We start from the raw sequence: 17,506 nt of genomic DNA on the forward strand, positions 1-17,506 counted from the left end.
AAACAGGAATCACGAAAATATCTACCATCTGCATCATTGTTTCACTCAACGATTACCACCAAGCATTAGCGAATAAACAACTACCTAAGCCATAAACCACACACAACTCATCTTCCATGCCCCTCCCAACACTACATTACACCTAAACCCCAACCCACGACATGCAAAGCAGATAACGTTCGAAAGTAAATATCACATTCAGTTTCGCAGTAAGGGTACTTACCACTACCGATAATACCCGCAACTCCACCAATGAAGCTTCACCAGCGCAACCTTACACGAAGACGACGACAGGAAGAAGATCAATCGTTTTTTTGGAGGGAAAAGATCATACATATGTGTGCTAGGGCTTCTTTGGAATTGTGTGTGATTGATATGGGCTTCTTTGGAATTCTGACTACAACCAACGTTCCCAAAGCGACGTCGTTTTCAATCATAAGGACGTATTTGTCCAAGACTTTTTCCCAACGGGCACACCAAGCTCCCTCAACGGTCCCGTCTTGCCACCTAGGCCCAACACACGCCAACTAAGCGACAAGTCACCCCTCTCCGTTGCGTCTGGCACATCATTTTGCACGGAAGGATCCAACCGTCAACCGTTTTGAATGGTAAGGGGCGTTTTAGTATTTTTTATATCTTAAGGGATCTATTTGTCCACGATTTAAAAGCTCAGGGACTAATTTGTCCTTTTTCCTATATTTTTTTAAATTAATAGACTCCCTTCCTAAATTCTCTCATCTACCTCTTTCCATTTTTCTATTTCTTTCAACTATTTTTACTCTATATAATTCATATTTTATATTAGTAATTTGACAAATCAAAATATGTCTTATGATATTTTTTTTACAATTAAAATAAAATTTTTTCTTCCAAAATTAACAAATTTTCACTCTCACTTTCATTCTTCATCTTTATCTTTCTCTTTCTTTTCTCTCATTCTCTATTTTTTCTATCTTTCTGTTCTTCAGAAAACAAAATTAACAAAATAATATAATTCAAATAAAATATTATTATTATTATTATTATTATTATTATTATTATTATGTACATAATTTTTAGTTTTTTATTTAGTTTTAAATTTTCACCACTTATCTTTCTAATTTATATTTTCGTTTTTCTTCTTTCAAATATTTATTACATATAATTTGGAGAGAATACTAATGTTATAATTAAAACTTAGAATCAAGATTCAATTGTTTTAAAAGAAAAATAATTTTGAGTTAATTTTATAACTATTAGTATAATTTTTTTATGCTAATATCTAATTATATTTTTATATACATAGAGAGAAAAAATATTATTTTTAAATAGCAAGTATAAAAATAAATTATTTTTATTTGTGCAACAGACTTAACACCTAATTAAATGTAAAATTATACACGTTAAATTGTTTTACATTTTAGATAACGAATGTTAAAATTAATTATTAATAAAAAATTAGACTTTTTCATATAAAAATATTAACTAAAAATCTTATTATTTGATTTTTTATCTACAGATACTTTGGTTTTCTTAGTCAGAGACTTTTGTCAACTTACGACTTTTGTTGTAAAAGTAGTTTGATTTTATAATTTTTTTGTGACATGCATAATTTATACTATCAGAACGAAGTGGACCGTAATTTTAAAAAATTTATATTTCCATAATATTATTGTGAGTAAAAATACTAGTTATGGAACTAATTCTTTTTAGTCAAATATCAGTTAATTAGTTTAAATTTAAATTGTACATAATAATTTTTTAATTATAACCTTAAATAATAAAATTAGTTAATATTAGTTAACTGAAAATTGATTTCTTAAACTTTCACTTAAGATCATGGTGATTATTAGACTGGCTAAAGAACGTTATAAGAAGATGTTGCAATCTAGCTACTATAACTATGTGTTGTAATAAAAAATTTAATATAACAAAAAAGGTGAAAAGGAAAAAAAAAAAAAAAAAAGCACTGAACCAGAGGTTCTATATTTTAAAAACCAACTCAATCAGCTAAATTAAAGTATCAGATCGATCTTAGATGTACGGGAAACTAGAAATTAAAGTAGTTGCTAAGTATATTTGGGTTATGATTGACTCATCATATGCAAATTAATAAAGCTTTACAATAACGAGAATTTCAAGTAGTGCCATTTAGCTCTTACAACTGTACAGGAGGAGGAGTAGTTATAGTACAAATAATTATACGTATTAATATATGAATAAATATGGAGAAATAATAAAATAAACCCTACATAAATTCTATAGGTGATCATTTTTTAAATTTAAATATATAGTGTAGTTGAGAATTTTTTATTTCTCTAATAATAATTTAATTTTAATGTATTGTTAGTATAAAATAATTTTATACTTACATTTAATTACATAACATCACATCAATAAAAATAATTATTTTTTATATCAATTACACAAAAAATCATCTAAAAAACAGATGTAATTATATAATTATATAAAATTATTTATATTATTAATGTATTAAAATTAAACTCTTCCCCTAATACGACCACACATATGCATGCGTAACTAAGGTACTTAATTGGGGATATCATAACTCATAAGTCATGACTCATCAGGGATGAAAAAGGAGAGGGAATGATTATAGCTCATCTTGTCTGAACTTGCGTAGCTTGCTACTCCTTTCTATTGCAGAAGCTCAATAATGCATGCATGTCAGCCATATATGAAGACTATATATACTAATAAGGAAGTTTCCTACCAAGCTGCTTTTTATTTATTATTTAATTATTAATATATAATAGATTGTAAATACAGTAGATAGATGATAATACTCAACTTAGAGACCGAAGAAGGAAAAGTCTAATGAAGTAATAGTGTGATGACTAGGACGTAGACGCCGATAAATTTACGTTCTAAGTCAACATACAAGTTGACAATTTTTTTTCTAAATATTTTTTTATTTTATTTTCTAGCATATACATAGATACAGAATCACTAGCTTACGGTTGTGCTAGGAGATAGGAGTTAGATCTATTATTATTGATACTGATTCCATTTAAGCATATCAAGTCACTAGTAGCTAAATTTTAAAAAATATATGCTGATTTCTTTTCGAGAGACTGATTTTGTTGCATTGTTCTTAGACTACTCTTATCATTTTTTAATTAAAATAAGTGAAACTCATAGACAATAATAGTTATAACTTTAATAAAAAAATAAATTTTTTATTTTTTTATTACCAACCAATTCATTTAAAAAAAAATACTCCTAGCAAAGTGGTGATTATGTGACTGAAGACACCGATAATTTTAGACTAATTTTTTCTTTTAGTATTTTTATTTGAGAATTTTTTTGGAAAAGAATATTGTTGAGAGTAAATAGTGGCGATTTTTGTTAAAATTGTAATAAAGAATATATATATATATATATATATATATATATATATATATATATATATATATATACCCTAATCCAAAATGAAGTTAGGCCTAAAAAAAAAAAATAAAAGTCCACCTCGTAAAGGTAGCCTCTACTACTCCTACCTGATCTTATAGAGGTCGAGCGCAACGTAGGTAGTTCAGTCTTACTTATCCGAATAAGTAACTACCTCTTAAAATATCTTCCACTTATCTAAAAAGGAGATCTCAACAACCTCCCTAAAAAAAAGGGAACAGTTATCCACCAATAAGAGTGAAATTACTCTAAAGGGCGGTTATCAATTCTACTATAAATACATTGAGACCCTCAGGTATATTTATAACCCAATCTACTAAAAACATGCTTAGAACCCTTACTAACTTAGGCATTGGAGTTTCTTGCAGGTACCACCCCTCACCTCCTCACGAGGAACTCGGACGGTAGAACCTCAGCACCAATACAAGTCAGATGCTGTCTCAAAAGGAGTCTGGACCTTACGTCTAGGCCCAAAAGTAACCCAGTTTTAGGTAACCCTTGGAACATTGGCGCCATTGCCGGAGACTTGGAAGTCTACACCCTACTATGGCAGACGAACAATTTGAAGACGGATGTATTGCATCTGAGTCTGAGCCAGAACTTAATCACGACGACAGAGCACTCGTATTACCTCGACCATAGGAAAGAACAACTACCCACATGGGAAAGGTACATCGAAAAACCCGCTACCATGGTGGATCCATTCAGAAATTCATCCCCCCAAGGATGAGGGGGCTCTCTATCCTACAGAGATTGGGGCTCGTACATGGTCACCGCGGTCGGTTAGAACAATTCGAACAGGATATTGAGCGACAGCAGAAAGCAAAAAGAGACTTGCGAAAAGAAGTACGACGGCGAAGAGAGCTAGAGGAAAAGTTCTCGAAATTAGAGGCCAATCTTCAAAGTTGGAGAAATTGGGCCAATCGGGAGGAAAGTCCTCTTAGAGGGGAGGACCCATTCATTGAAGAAATCATGCGAGTTAAGGTTCCCAAGAACTTTAAAAGTTCCGACATGGATCTCTATGACGGTACGACCGACCCAAGACATCACCTTAGCGATTTCAAAAGTTGGATGTACCTAGTTGATGCGTCCGATACAACTTGCTGCAAGTCCTTCCCGACAACGTTGACTAAAGCAGCGATAAAGTGGTTTGATAACTTACCACCCAGGTCGGTGACTTGCTTTGATGACCTGGCAAGAAAGTTTCACACCCAATTTTCAATTCAGAAGGATAAAGTCAAATATGCTCCAAGTCTCTTAGGGGTAAAACAAGAAGTCGGTGAAACACTTCGAGATTATATGGAAAGATTCAATAAAGCTTGCTTGAAAATACAAAACTTACCTCCTGAAGCAGTAATAATTGGGTTGGTTAACAACCTTAGAGAATGGCCATTTTCCTAATGTATATCCAAGCGACACCCGACTTCCTTGTATGAAGTACAAGAGGCGGCAGAGAAGTATATTGTAACACCCTACCACACAGAGTTTTATGCTTAAGTTTGTAAATCAGAGGTGGTGAGGTATTATGGCCTCTAAAAGTAAAATATGTACATATATAAATATGAAAGGAAGCTTAACTAAGAGCCTTGAAGAAAATTTGGACAAAAACGAACTCGAAAGTCGCATTACACTCGAACAGATAAGAATAAAACCCGTAGATAATAGTGAAATAGAAGAAACATATATCATATGGGATAAGAGTTTCAAAAGAAATACACATTAACAAGCTCCAGACTTGACCTGCGAAGTAAAGGCCAGCCAGAGTATATATATACATATATTCAACCCAAAGGTTTACCAAAAGAAAAAATATAAATCCTGATTCTCCAAGTCAACCTTTAGGAGCGACAAAATATAAATTTATACAAAGTGGAGAACATATATACATATATATAAACTACGTACACAATAAAAAGTCCATAAAATGTAGATCTTCGCTTCCACAGAGTCTCCAGCACGCTCAGCGCGGTGCTCCGCGTCCTACATCTGAAAAATAATAGAATATGTATGGAATGAGAACCGGGAGTTCTCAGTAAATGTGCCCATATAGATAATATATAAGGTCTCGGGAAGCCAAAGGCATTCCAAAATCTCCAACAACCTATATCAAATCCTAGAGTTCTCACTAAACCAAAAAAAATAGGGTGACTATATCTAAGGATTCTAATCTAACTCTTCGTCTTCCATTTTCTGCAAACCTCTGAATCACTAAGTGGAACAACCCTCAGCGTCACCTCCGCCAGCATAAGTGATCTCTCAGAAACAAATACATACAAGACAAACAAGAAAAACACAGATATGGATAGCAGATACATCAAATAGATCAGGTAGAAGTTAATTATAATTAAGCAAATAGGAAAGCCCAAAACAAATGCATACTCAAACAAAACATACAAGTCATATGATGCATGTCTGCCATATGGCTAATGATATCATCTGTCGATTATACAGCCAAACCCGACATGTCCAGTAGCGAACCCTTAATAGGAACACCATAACACAGAGCAAGTGGGACTAAATCGCAACCCTTGCATTTTACCTGCGTAACCAGGAGAAAGGGGGATAACCTCGACCCTTTCCTTTTACCTAGGCGGTGTTACAATTCTCAACTCGGATCAAGTGTGACAAAACTCAACCATTGCATCTTACCCGGTGTCTCGAATCTTTACCCGGAGTAAGTGGACAAGGCCACCGCATCTTACCTGGTATCTCAAACATTTACCCAGAGCAAGTGGACAACGCCACTGCATCTTACCCTCTATCTCAACTTCTACCCGGAGCAAGTGGACAACGCCATTGCATCTTACCTGGTGGTATTTCTCAATCAAATTCAATCTCATTTCAAATCTATTCTCAATATCATTCCACTTCATTCAAAATTCATAACTAAAATCAACCCTCGTCATTCTTCATTCTCATAGCCAACCTCATCATCTTCAATCATCATCATTCCTCTCATTACCTTTAATACATCTCTCCTCAATATCAATCCAACTCCCTCAATATGTTTGCTCTTATTTTTAAGTTTAAAAACTATCTATCGGACCTCTAACAGAGTTTACAGAGGTTTGAAACACCAGAAAAATAGTTGAAAATCCAAAAATATAACTTTGGCAAAAGGGTGGTCATGCATACGCATGCCACCCGCGTACGCGAGATTTGGAAAAATAACGGTTCTGCATACGCATGCACTGTCTGCGTACGCATGCACTTACCGCGTATGCGAGACTGTTGGGCAGAGCCCAATACTCGTGTTGCGTGGTGCCTTCCGCATAAGCATGCATATCAGAACTCTAAAAAACTTGATAAGTTCAAAAAATCAGTTTTTCATACCAAACTTCAAATGCGCATAACTTTTTCGTTAAAATTAATTTTTAGTCCATTTCTCAAACATTATAAACTTCACGGACCCAATTTTTATTCAAGAGAAGTTTCACAAGATTTGGAAGTCTGGAAGCTAAGTTATGGGCCACCGAAGTTAGTCAAAAATTAGTCTTTACCAAAACTTACAAATCTTCTAGTTTTCCAAAATACTTAATTCAAACTAAATAATCCACACCCAATGCAATATCTATTACTCCTAGACATTGTCACATACTCTTGATCACTTCACATTCAGTCCAACAACTAAATCCTTCAATTTATTCAACGATTTTCACTCATAAATCCACCAAATCTCACTATTATCATCAATCATTATCGACAACAACAATTAACATATATTCCACCACATCAAAAATCATCATCAATCACATTTTATCCATATACTAAATTAAACCTTTATTCAAACCACCAATTCAATTCACCATTCAAAATTCCAATCAGAATTCATATATTAACCACTAATTTCAATGCCATCATCAAAATCACACTCATACCACATTCAATCATTTAATTTCATCAACTTACCCCGACTTACCGGATACGGCCTCTCGCCTAAATTTCACCATAATTTATAATCACCATTATTAGTTACACATCAATTTCATTCAAAATGCTCAATCATCTTCTCATACAATTCACCACATACATTCAATCAATCAATGCATATAATTCAAACCTATCTTAGGGGCCACTAGCCTAAGTTTCATGCAACATTATATGTTAACTACAAGAAACTGAAATCATACATTGGCTGATTTTTTCCTAAGCTCGAAACACCACCAAAATCTTTTCTTCACAAGTCTCCAAGTCTCCAAATCAAACCAACAAGTTCCAACCACCGAAGCTTTATTCCAAGCATTCCAATTCATCGATTCAACTCCAATTCATCATAAATCCAATCTAGTTTCTTATAATGTACCAAAATCAAATACTAGGGTTTCCTAATTCATCAATTCACAAGGGTTTTGTACCTTACCCATATATGATTGGGGTGAAATCTAACAATTTCCTAATGTTAGATTACACCTAAACCATCAAAATAATGAAAATCTTTTAACACCCATAACCAAAACATGAAAATAGAATGGAAGAGGGAACTAGGCAAGAAATTAAAAGTTTGTTACCCCTTTGTTCATATAGAATTGAGGAGATCGGCGAGGTGAACGCGTGGCTGCAAACGGTGCGGCGATCGGAGCTCCGGATTAAAATTTATGGGCAATTGAAAATTGAATTGGAAAATAGAAATTAGGGTTCTTCACCAACCTCTCCCTTTTAGCATGTTTCATTGTGACAAAAAGAAAAGAATGGTTGTGTTTGGTTTATATATGTTGGACCTTGGGCCCAATTTGGGGCCAATTTAATCGGTTCGGCCCGTTACCCCAACTTTGGGCCAAAATCTTTAAAATTAGTGTTCCAATTCGTATTTGAATTATTTTTACTTCTTCAAATTATAAAATTTAATTTTCTAATTTTTTTAGCTTATAATTAATTTATTAGTTAATTATTTATTAAATTACCGATTTTTATATATATCAACATGGAGGAGAACTCTCAACTTAGAGATCCCATCCCAAAGTTAAACCTTCCCTACCAAGCTTGGGATAAGGAGAAGGAGACAAAGAAAAAAGAGGAGTACAGCTCAGAGAAGCCTCAAAGATACCACAACTACACCCCACTCTGAGTTTTTCTTATTGATTTCTACAAGAAGATCTATCACACTGAAAAGCTTCCACCCCCTCACCCTATTGAACACAAAAAGGCCAAAAGTCGGACAGAATACTGCGAGTATCATAAGCTATATGAGCATTCTACCAATGACTGTTATAATCTGAAAAATGTCATAGGAAAGCTGGCTAGAGAATGTCGGCTAGAAGATACCTCGCCGAGAGATTAGACGACCAAGGGAAAAGGAAAAGAGGTGATGAACCTGAAGGATAGCGAGATCGACCTCCCAAACTTCTGATAGGCACATACACATGATAAATGAAGGATATGCAACATGAGGAGTTACTAAGTCCTCACATAAAAGATATCTTAAGGAGGTATATCAAGTTGAAAAAGATAGCAGAGCCCCCGATCTGCCCACAATCTCATTCACCAAAGAGGACACACAAAGGGTGACACCTAGTCACGACGACCCTGTAATAATTACAATGATCCTTGCTAACAGAAATCTCCATAGAACTTTGGTGGACCAAAGGAGTTCAACCGACGTACTATTTAAGCCCACTTTTGACAAACTCGGGTTAGAAGAAAATGATCTAAAGGCTTATCTAGACAATCTTTTTAGGTTAAGAGATACGCTGATCCAACCACTTGGTTTCATTATATTATATACCACTTTTGGTAAAGGCATGAAATCAAGGACCTTAAGCTTCGACTACATTGTAGTAGACGTGGCATCAGCCTGCAACGCTTTGATAGGTTGGACAACCTTGAACCGATTAGCTGCAGTCGTTTCTACACCTCACCTATGCATGAAGTTTCCAACTTCAGAGGAATTGCCACTATAAAAGGAGACCAGAACTTAGCAAGAAAGTGTTACAATGAAAGTCTCAACTTAAGAGGCAGTACAATTGGTAAAGAAGTTAATACTATTGAGCTTAGCAGTGTCCAAGTTCGGGAAGAGCTACGTCCCCAACCTGAAGGAGAGATAGAAAAAGTGCAAATCAAGGATCAAGCAGAAAAGACAACGAGCATAGGGGCCAACTTGGAAAAAAACCTAAAGGCACAGCTCGTTGATCTCCTACAAAGGAATTCTGAACTTTTCACCTGAAAAGCCTTTGATATGCCTAGTATAGACTCCTACCTGATGTCTCATAAGTTTGTCGTTTATCTAGGTTTCTGACCGATTTAGCAAAAGTGACGGAAGCTCGGTCCTGAAAGAATGTAGGTTGTGGAAGAACAGGTGCAAGCCTTACTAAAAGCTGGGTTCATAGGGGAGGTAAAGTATTCTTTGTGGCTGGCTGATGTGGTCCTTGTAAAAAAGCAAAACAGGAAATGGAGGATGTATGTGTGATAAACTCCATTTTTAGGGTTTATCTTGTGTTGAATTTAGTAGATTTTATCAACTTTTCTCACATTTATTCAATAAAATAGCATGGCTTTATGAATTTCTCCTAAATTGTGCTTAAGAGTGAAAATATACTTTTTAGGCCCTTAATTTGCTAAATTTAATTCTCTTTATTTTCATTCGATGCCTTGATGTGTTTGTTTAGTGATTTCAGACTTAGAAGGCAAAGATTGGATTGAATAAGTGAAGAAAAAACATGCAAAATAGAGAATTCATGAAGAAATGAGGAATTGGTGGAAATCATGGCCACGCGTAGTCATGCCTCACCCGTACACGTGAGGAAGGAATCTTGCCAGGCCACGCGTACGCGTGACACTCGTCACGTGACTTCATTAAAGAAAATGTGACTGGCGATTTCTGAGCTGCATCAGGCCTAAATCCAACTTATTTCTGAAGCTATTAGAGGCAAAATTCAAGATGGAACAAGGGGAGAGCAATTAGGCTTAGATAAGAACATGCTTTAGGTTATATTCTAGAGAGAGAAGCTCTCTCTTCTCTCTAGAATTACGGTAGAATTAGGTTAATTGCATCTTAGATTTAAGTTTAATTTCTTGTCTTGATTTAGTTTTCCTTTCAATTCCTTGTTCTTACATCTTTGCTTTTTTAGTTATTTGTTATTTCTTCTGTTTTGTCCTTTTTATGGTTATGAACTCTTTGTTAATTTTGATTTCTATTAATGTAATTTATATTTTTTGTTTCTTTATTACTTAATTGAGTTGTTATTATTTTTTTCTTGCATTGGTTAGTGGTAGATTTAATATTTCTTGCAATTTTACCATGCTTTCTTTTTATGCCTTTCAAGTGTTTGATAAAATGCTTGGTTGAATTTTAGAGTAGATTTTGGTACTCTTGGCTTGTGATTGAGGACTTAAAATAAAAGTGTTAGGTTGGAGACACCCCACCATGGTAACCTCTTTCCATTCTCTTGTAGATATGGTTGATGAATGAATTGAGTTACCATTGTTAGGTAATTTTTTGCCTTTGATATTATTCTTGTATATATTGCCATTAGATGTTAGTTTGTTTGGTTAGATTTATGCCTTGAGTTATAGTTTACTTGTTTTGAATTACATCTTTGTTTTAAATTGCCTAATTGCATGTTTGAATAGTTTTTAGAGGTTAAGGATTTTAGTAGATTTAAATTTTGGTTGGTTTTTAGAAATGTATATAGTGGTTAGGAGTGCCTTGTTTCTTTTCTTTATGTAAAAAAAAAAGAGAGCTTGTCACCTGTATGCCTGACCCATGCGTACGCGTGACCATAAAAAATCAACCATGCGTTAAGGATGCTGAAACTGTGCAACAGCACGGTCTGGATAGTAAGTTGTGCCAGGACCGTGCTGGTGGGGTGCGAGGCGCACAACCCTCCTCACGTGTACGCGTCATCCACGCATACGTGTCACCTTCTGTCTTCTTCACCCGTGTGTACGCCTGCCAGATGTGCACGCGTGGCACCCCATTCTGCCAACCCACGCTTACGCGTGACCCATGCGTACGCGTGGGCACCCCTGTCTCACACACTCCTCTTTTCTTCTCTTCTCTCGATTTCTTTTCTTTTTTTATCTTCTCTTCTTTTCTTTCCCTCATCCAACCATCATCCATCACCACCATTTACCATCCACCATTATTTTCTTTAGTTAGTTAGTTAGTTAGTTTAATTTTCTATTTAAATTTTCTGTTTTGGTGCAAAGTGTTGGATTATTAATCTTGTTGCTGTTTATGGCTGCTGATTACTGATAAGATGTTATTTTAACATCATTGTTGTTAATATTCATTGTTGGATTTTCTTATTGAGGTTATACTTTGTGGCTTGGTACTAAATTGTTCATGCTTACTAATTATGCATACCAAGTACTTGTAAATTGCCTTCAAGCATTTTAAATCTTTTGAATTACATGTTTTGGCCACCATGTGATTTAAATCATTTCACTATCCATCATTAGGCAATTACTTCTATTCGATGCATTTTTTGTTAGGTGATGCTTGTTTATGATTGTCTTTATTTACGTCACCTATTTCATGCATTGAGATTTCAGAATTGTGAAATTGGATTGTAAGCTTACCTAGTGACATATTTTTGAGCTTTTTAAGCTTTGTGGACCATGCTTGTTATGTGATTGATCTCACCTTATATCCATCTCTATTTTCCTAAGATGCATAGCAGCCATGTCACCCACTTCTATGTCAATTGGGTGATGCAAACAAACTTCAATGTGTGTCATTATTTGGTGTGTGATTTTCATAGCTTCTTTTTTTCATTAAACTCTCTCGCACAGCAATCAATATCTATTCATCATCCATTTCACAATTGCTTGATTCTTGCTTGAATGTTTTCTATGATTCTTTATTACTTGTTTGTTTGTTTTAAACAATAAGTTTTCTTTAAAGTATTTCAAGCACATTGGAATGAGTGAAGTGCATATTTCTTTTATAATTGTGACATAGAATTCATACACTTGTTTTCACTAATGTCACAACCTTATTCACTCACATTCTGGTGATTCATACCTCATTCCAACAATCCATGCTTCCATTCTTTTGCATTTATTCATCTTACTATCCTGCTTTCTTTCTTTCAGGATAATTCACCATAAGCAAAAATGAAAGCAGAAGAAAGAACACACAGCAGCCGGTTGATCCACCAACTGAAGGTGGCAATCCGTGGAGCCGGCGTACCCCCTTGTTCATCTTTGAATGCACCGAGGATAATGCAAACTTTTAAGTGTGGGGAGGTTGTCCGACCAATCGGCCGATTTTTGGGTGACAAATTTCTAATCCCAACACTTTCACATTTCATTTTTTTTCTATTATTACTATGTCATTTAGAATTCTTAGTTGCATTGTCTTAGTTTATTGCATTTCTTTTCATATATATAATAAGCTTAGTCAAAATAATAAAATTTTCCAAGGAATTTAACTATAGGGCATTGATATCCTAATTGATTTGAGTTGAGATCTTTCATTGTAACTTGCTTGAACTATATTGTGGAACATGATTTTTGAGCTAAGAACATACAACCATGTGAGTTTTGAGCCAAATTGTGTGGTTACATCATATAACCACTATTTTCATTCTTGTGTGTATTATTCTCTTTCTATGATTGTAATCTTTTATTTGTCTGATTCTTTTTGTCTATTATTTTGTGTATGAATGCATTTATATGATTGAGGCCTTTATTTCATTTGAGCTCACTTACCCAAATGGCCTTAACCTTTTATCCACCTTTGTTAACCAATTTTGAGCCTATTTTAATCCCCTTTTGTTCTTAATTTTAGCATATCACTACCTCTAAGTAAAAAAATAATAAATTTCCCTTATTTGGAATGATTAGCTTAGACTAGCACTACAAGGAAAAAGGCCTATGGTCACGCTTTTTTCTTGCCACGCTTTAAATGCGTGGCCAAAAATGGTCAATGGCCATGCTTTTATGAGGGTGGCGATTAATTAGAAATTTGACAACATTTTTCTTGCTACGATTAAAAAGCATGAGAAAGGGGTCTATGGCTACGCTTTTATGAGAGTGGCAATTGATTTGAGATTTGGCCACGTTTTTTTTGCCACGCTTCAAAAGCGTGGCCATAGAAAAAAACAGAGACACTTTTAAAGCGTGGCAAAAAATTTTTGATCTTGGCACGTTTTTTAAGCATCTCCATTTCCAATAACTCTATTAGCACCCCAAAAAAGCGTGGCGAAAAGGTTCGCTTAAAAAAAAAAGAAACTACTAAGTCCCAAACGCGCTACTAACTCATCACTCATCAGACTTAGCTTCTACTGTTCTCCCCTGTAAGGCTGTAACACCATTACGCCAACGCTCTAAAAATCCTAACACTCAGACAGAGCTCATCAGCGTCGCTTGCACTCTCTCATCTGCCGGCGCTCCCTCCGTCGTCTCCCCTAACCCGTCTTTGTTGGTGTTCGCATTCCCTTGGCGCTCATTACTCACTGCGTCGGTCAGCCAACGGAGGTCGCCTTTCCTTCCTCCGCGCCACCAGTCTCTGCACTCCTTCCTCTATCATCTCTTTTCATCTGCTCTACTGCCTTCTCAGCCAACGGGAACGGTGGAAGTTTCGGTTCGGTGAACAAGGACCTTCTCCAGAACATTCTGGCGAGGCTCCCGGCTCGTTGGTTTGCTTCTGCTGCTTGCATCAGCAAATCATGGAGCTGTGTCTGCAATCGAATCCTTACTCGTCCAAAGCTCTCTTCTGCCCTTTCTCTCAATCCTTCACTTTCCGTGAGTTTCACCTATTTCCCTCTAATAAAAACATTTCTTAAAATCTAGGGTTAATTGAAAATGGAAATGGAGCTTCGTGATTCTATCAGCTTGCTTTTGGAGTAAAATTTTCAAATTTGTACTAAAAACAATACATGTTATGTTCTGATAAACTTCATTAGTTCTGATTCCGAGTCAGATTGTGTTCAACTTTTCAGGTTACACTGAAACACTTGACCAGAAATCTAATATTGTGGTCCCTGAAGATGATCATGGCCTCTATACAATTGATATTCTAGATCCATCTTTGGTAATTTATTCAATTGTTAATTGATTAAACCAATACACAACAGTTCAACATAGCCTGTTTTATTTTTTGTTATTTTTGGGAATTTTATTTAACTGATTTGATTTGATTTTCTGCTGTTATGTGAAATGTTGTTGTAGTTTATGAAATGTATACATTTGACTGAGTTGTATCATTTCCATGATATGATTGACATGCTTGTTGGGTGTGGCTACAAGAAAGGAACCACATTTCTTGGTTATGGTTATGACTTCAGGCAAAATAATAGGTAAATTGCTCGGCCCCTTCAGCATAATATCAAGTTTAATCAGTGGTTTATTTATTTGTTTAGTTGTTTCCCAAGGGTATTCCACCTTTCAATTATCAAGGAAGGAAACTAATCCCCTTCAGCATAACTATGTGCCTTATTTTTGTTAGTGTTGGCAGAATTGACAAGCTGATGGATGGCCTTAAAGCCAAGTTGGAAACTGCTTACAAAGCCTCTGGTGGAAGGAAAGTTAACTTGATTTCCCATTCTATGGGAGGAATCATGATCCTGTGTTTCTTGTCTCTTCACCGTGATGTGCGCTTACAAAACTCATGCTATTTCTACGATATATTGCATAGAGTTAGAGAAGAAAGTTATCCCATGTAGTTTGAAAATACTTACCAGTGAGTTTGTACATTGTGTTGGCAGGATTTTGTCAAATATGTGAATAAGTGGACTTGCTTGACGTGTCCTTTTCAAGGTAATTCCTATGTCTTTTTTTTATGTTGTTCTTATCCTGCAAGTAGGTCGTACTTTTTGCTTAATACTACACAATAAATCAGAATTTTAATTGGGTATTTGGATGTGTGGAACTAAACTCATCTTCTAATATTTCATATATTTTTGTTGTGCTATCAAATATTTTGATTACTCTATAAACACTCATTTAGGTAGAAACTCGCCCATCTTGAAAGTCGTACATATGGTAGTCCATGCTGCATAATTTCTTGACAATAATGCATTTCTTCAAATTTATGAAGTGATAATGCTAAGGCTAAATTATCTTGCCTTTTCCCTTCAAAGCTTCATTTTTTCTTTAGTTCATTATGTTCTTTGGTATGACCTTGATCTTTTATTGACATTTTTTCCAGATTGCATAAAAATAAGTACCAGAGCATGTTTATCTTCCATTTTTGTTTGCTTTCTATGAATAACATGTCACTTTTCTTTGATGACTTTTTTTATTTATGGTCCAGAGTATAAATATAGTATGTGATGATGAAAGTTACAAAAGAATGCAGTTGGTTGCAAAAATTCCCATACGTCATGGGCTTAGCATTCTTTTCCCTATATACTCTTATTTTCCTCCTTTCTTGATTCCGTAAACTTTTGGATTTTATGTTCCTCGTGAACAGAAGCCCCTGGATGCATCAATGATACTTTATTAACTAGACTAGAGTTTGTTGATGGCTTTAAAAGCTATTTTTTCGTATCAAGGTGGACTATGCATCAATTGGTAAATTCTTGATCTCAAGTGATTTGTACGGTCAGAATTTTTGTCTGTTTGAATGATGGCATGATGCTGTAATGAAAGTTTAAAGGGATCTCCGTTTGTTGAATCATGAAGGATGATATAATTATGTATGCCTTAGTTAATTTAGTTGACTTTAATTTGAGCTTTCTTTACCATATACGTGTAAGCCCCTTTTACTTTCTTATATATCTTAGCCTGCAAGTCATGATGTTAGTGCTACGTAATTACAAAATCAACCAACTTCTATTGTGATTTTGTTATTATTATTATTACTATTATGAAGGTGATCTCCCAGTTGTCATATCATGTGCTAGTCTTGCCCTGGCTGATGCTGGAATAATGAGGTATGACCTCGTTGCATCAGTTTCTTTGGAATGAATCTTTCTCACATTTGCAGTCTTCTGAATGTGTGTAAACTTGTTTTATTGGTGCTTAAGCTATGTCTAATATAAACTTTGTCTTGAAATTTTGATTTACTATCAAACTTGATCTTCTGCAATCTTCTACTTAGTTTTGATTATCCCAAAAAATTACATGTTTCTTTATTTTTTTTAACGATTGCAATCCTATCTCTATAAGAATATGAAAATAATATCAGTGCATAAAGTTCAGTGCTAAAATAATTGTGAGTCAAAACCAAGAACCAAATGTTCATTATTCTGAATTTGAATTGGGGAAAAACATTTGCAATTGATATGAATGACAAGGGTTGTCAACCCGGGGAGACATTTTTGGCACTGTGAGAATGAATCAATGAAGAAAATAATCATTCTATTGTATAAATTAATTGTAAAATTTAATTTAGGATTCTTTTTAAGCTTGCTAGAATTTAATTTGGGAAGCTGATCAACTTGCAGACCTTGTAAGACCTTTGTTCCATTTATACTTTTTAATGATATGATTTTTTCTTTATTTTAATTATTTCTTAAAATCTGATTCTGAATATTATCATTGAAGGATACTGTCATCAAATCAGTTGACCGGAAACTTACCATCGGCACCGTGAACTTTCTCCACCATACTCAACAGAAAATAGAAGACACTGCTCCTATTTCTGAAGGTCTCCTTCTATCAAAGATCTTTCAAGTACTTCTCTTGCTCCTTCTTGTCCTAATAATAATAAGCCTAATAGAAAAGGCCAAATCCTAACATGTGTTAATTTTTAAATAAAAGGTGTTGAGGTAGATAAAGCATCTGAAGTGACATGATTAGAGGAGACTCAACCGCCGGAGAACTTGATGGTTAAGAAAGGGCAGTACATAGGTCCTACTATAAGAAGACATGGTTATATTTTTTGTTTTTTCTTTTTTTGCACGGTTGTGTTTGGTTAGAATAGAGCTTGTAATCATTTGCACTGTTATTTGAACTCGAGATTTATTTTGTATTTGAATATTAGTTTTTTAAGGTATAAAATAATTATAGCAAAAATTATATTTCACTAATTACTGTTTGATTTGTCTTGTAATAAAAATTGCATACTATATTTATAGGTTTGGTAACAAAAAAGGATTAAAAATTTATATTGTGCAGCGATGAAGGTAAGGTCAGAAAAAATATTTTTTTTTAATTTGACAAGGCTATTGCCACGCTTTTAAAGCGTGGCCGTATCTCTCACTATTGTCAC

General features: G+C 34.7%; 1 protein-coding gene across 9 annotated transcripts; it reads left to right on the forward strand.

Moving 5' to 3' along the window:
• Window positions 1–13,588: 13,588 nt before the first annotated feature.
• Window positions 13,589–17,317, forward strand: LOC107619349 (phospholipase A(1) LCAT3-like). 9 transcript variants are annotated; one of them, XM_016321609.3, is made up of 8 exons: window positions 13,589–14,094; window positions 14,292–14,383; window positions 14,521–14,648; window positions 14,798–14,942; window positions 15,057–15,108; window positions 16,166–16,226; window positions 16,840–16,968; window positions 17,056–17,317. In XM_016321609.3, the coding sequence occupies exons 1-7, from the start codon at window positions 14,019–14,021 to the stop codon at window positions 16,886–16,888; spliced, it is 603 nt and encodes a 200-aa protein (XP_016177095.1). In that variant the 5' UTR covers window positions 13,589–14,018; the 3' UTR covers window positions 16,889–16,968; window positions 17,056–17,317. The 9 variants fall into 9 exon arrangements, with proteins under 9 accessions (XP_016177095.1, XP_016177096.1, XP_020967959.1 ...); XM_016321610.3 differs by having other exon boundaries at window positions 16,840–16,942; XM_021112300.2 differs by having other exon boundaries at window positions 14,807–14,942.
• Window positions 17,318–17,506: the final 189 nt, after the last annotated feature.

The sequence above is a fragment of the Arachis ipaensis genome, chromosome B9, assembly GCF_059453495.1.
Source record: "Arachis ipaensis isolate K30076 ecotype BB chromosome B9, ASM5945349v1, whole genome shotgun sequence".
Lineage (NCBI taxonomy): Eukaryota > Viridiplantae > Streptophyta > Magnoliopsida > Fabales > Fabaceae > Arachis > Arachis ipaensis.

Bases quoted from the DNA above. Each gene is read 5' to 3' on its own strand.
- LOC107619349 (XM_016321609.3), top strand. From the start codon at position 14,019: ATGGAGCTGTGTCTGCAATCGAATCCTTACTCGTCCAAAGCTCTCTTC. The intron at 14,384-14,520 runs GTAATTTATTCA...ATGTTGTTGTAG, and splicing joins ATATTCTAGATCCATCTTTG to TTTATGAAATGTATACATTT. The intron at 15,109-16,165 runs GTAATTCCTATG...ACTATTATGAAG, and splicing joins CTTGACGTGTCCTTTTCAAG to GTGATCTCCCAGTTGTCATA.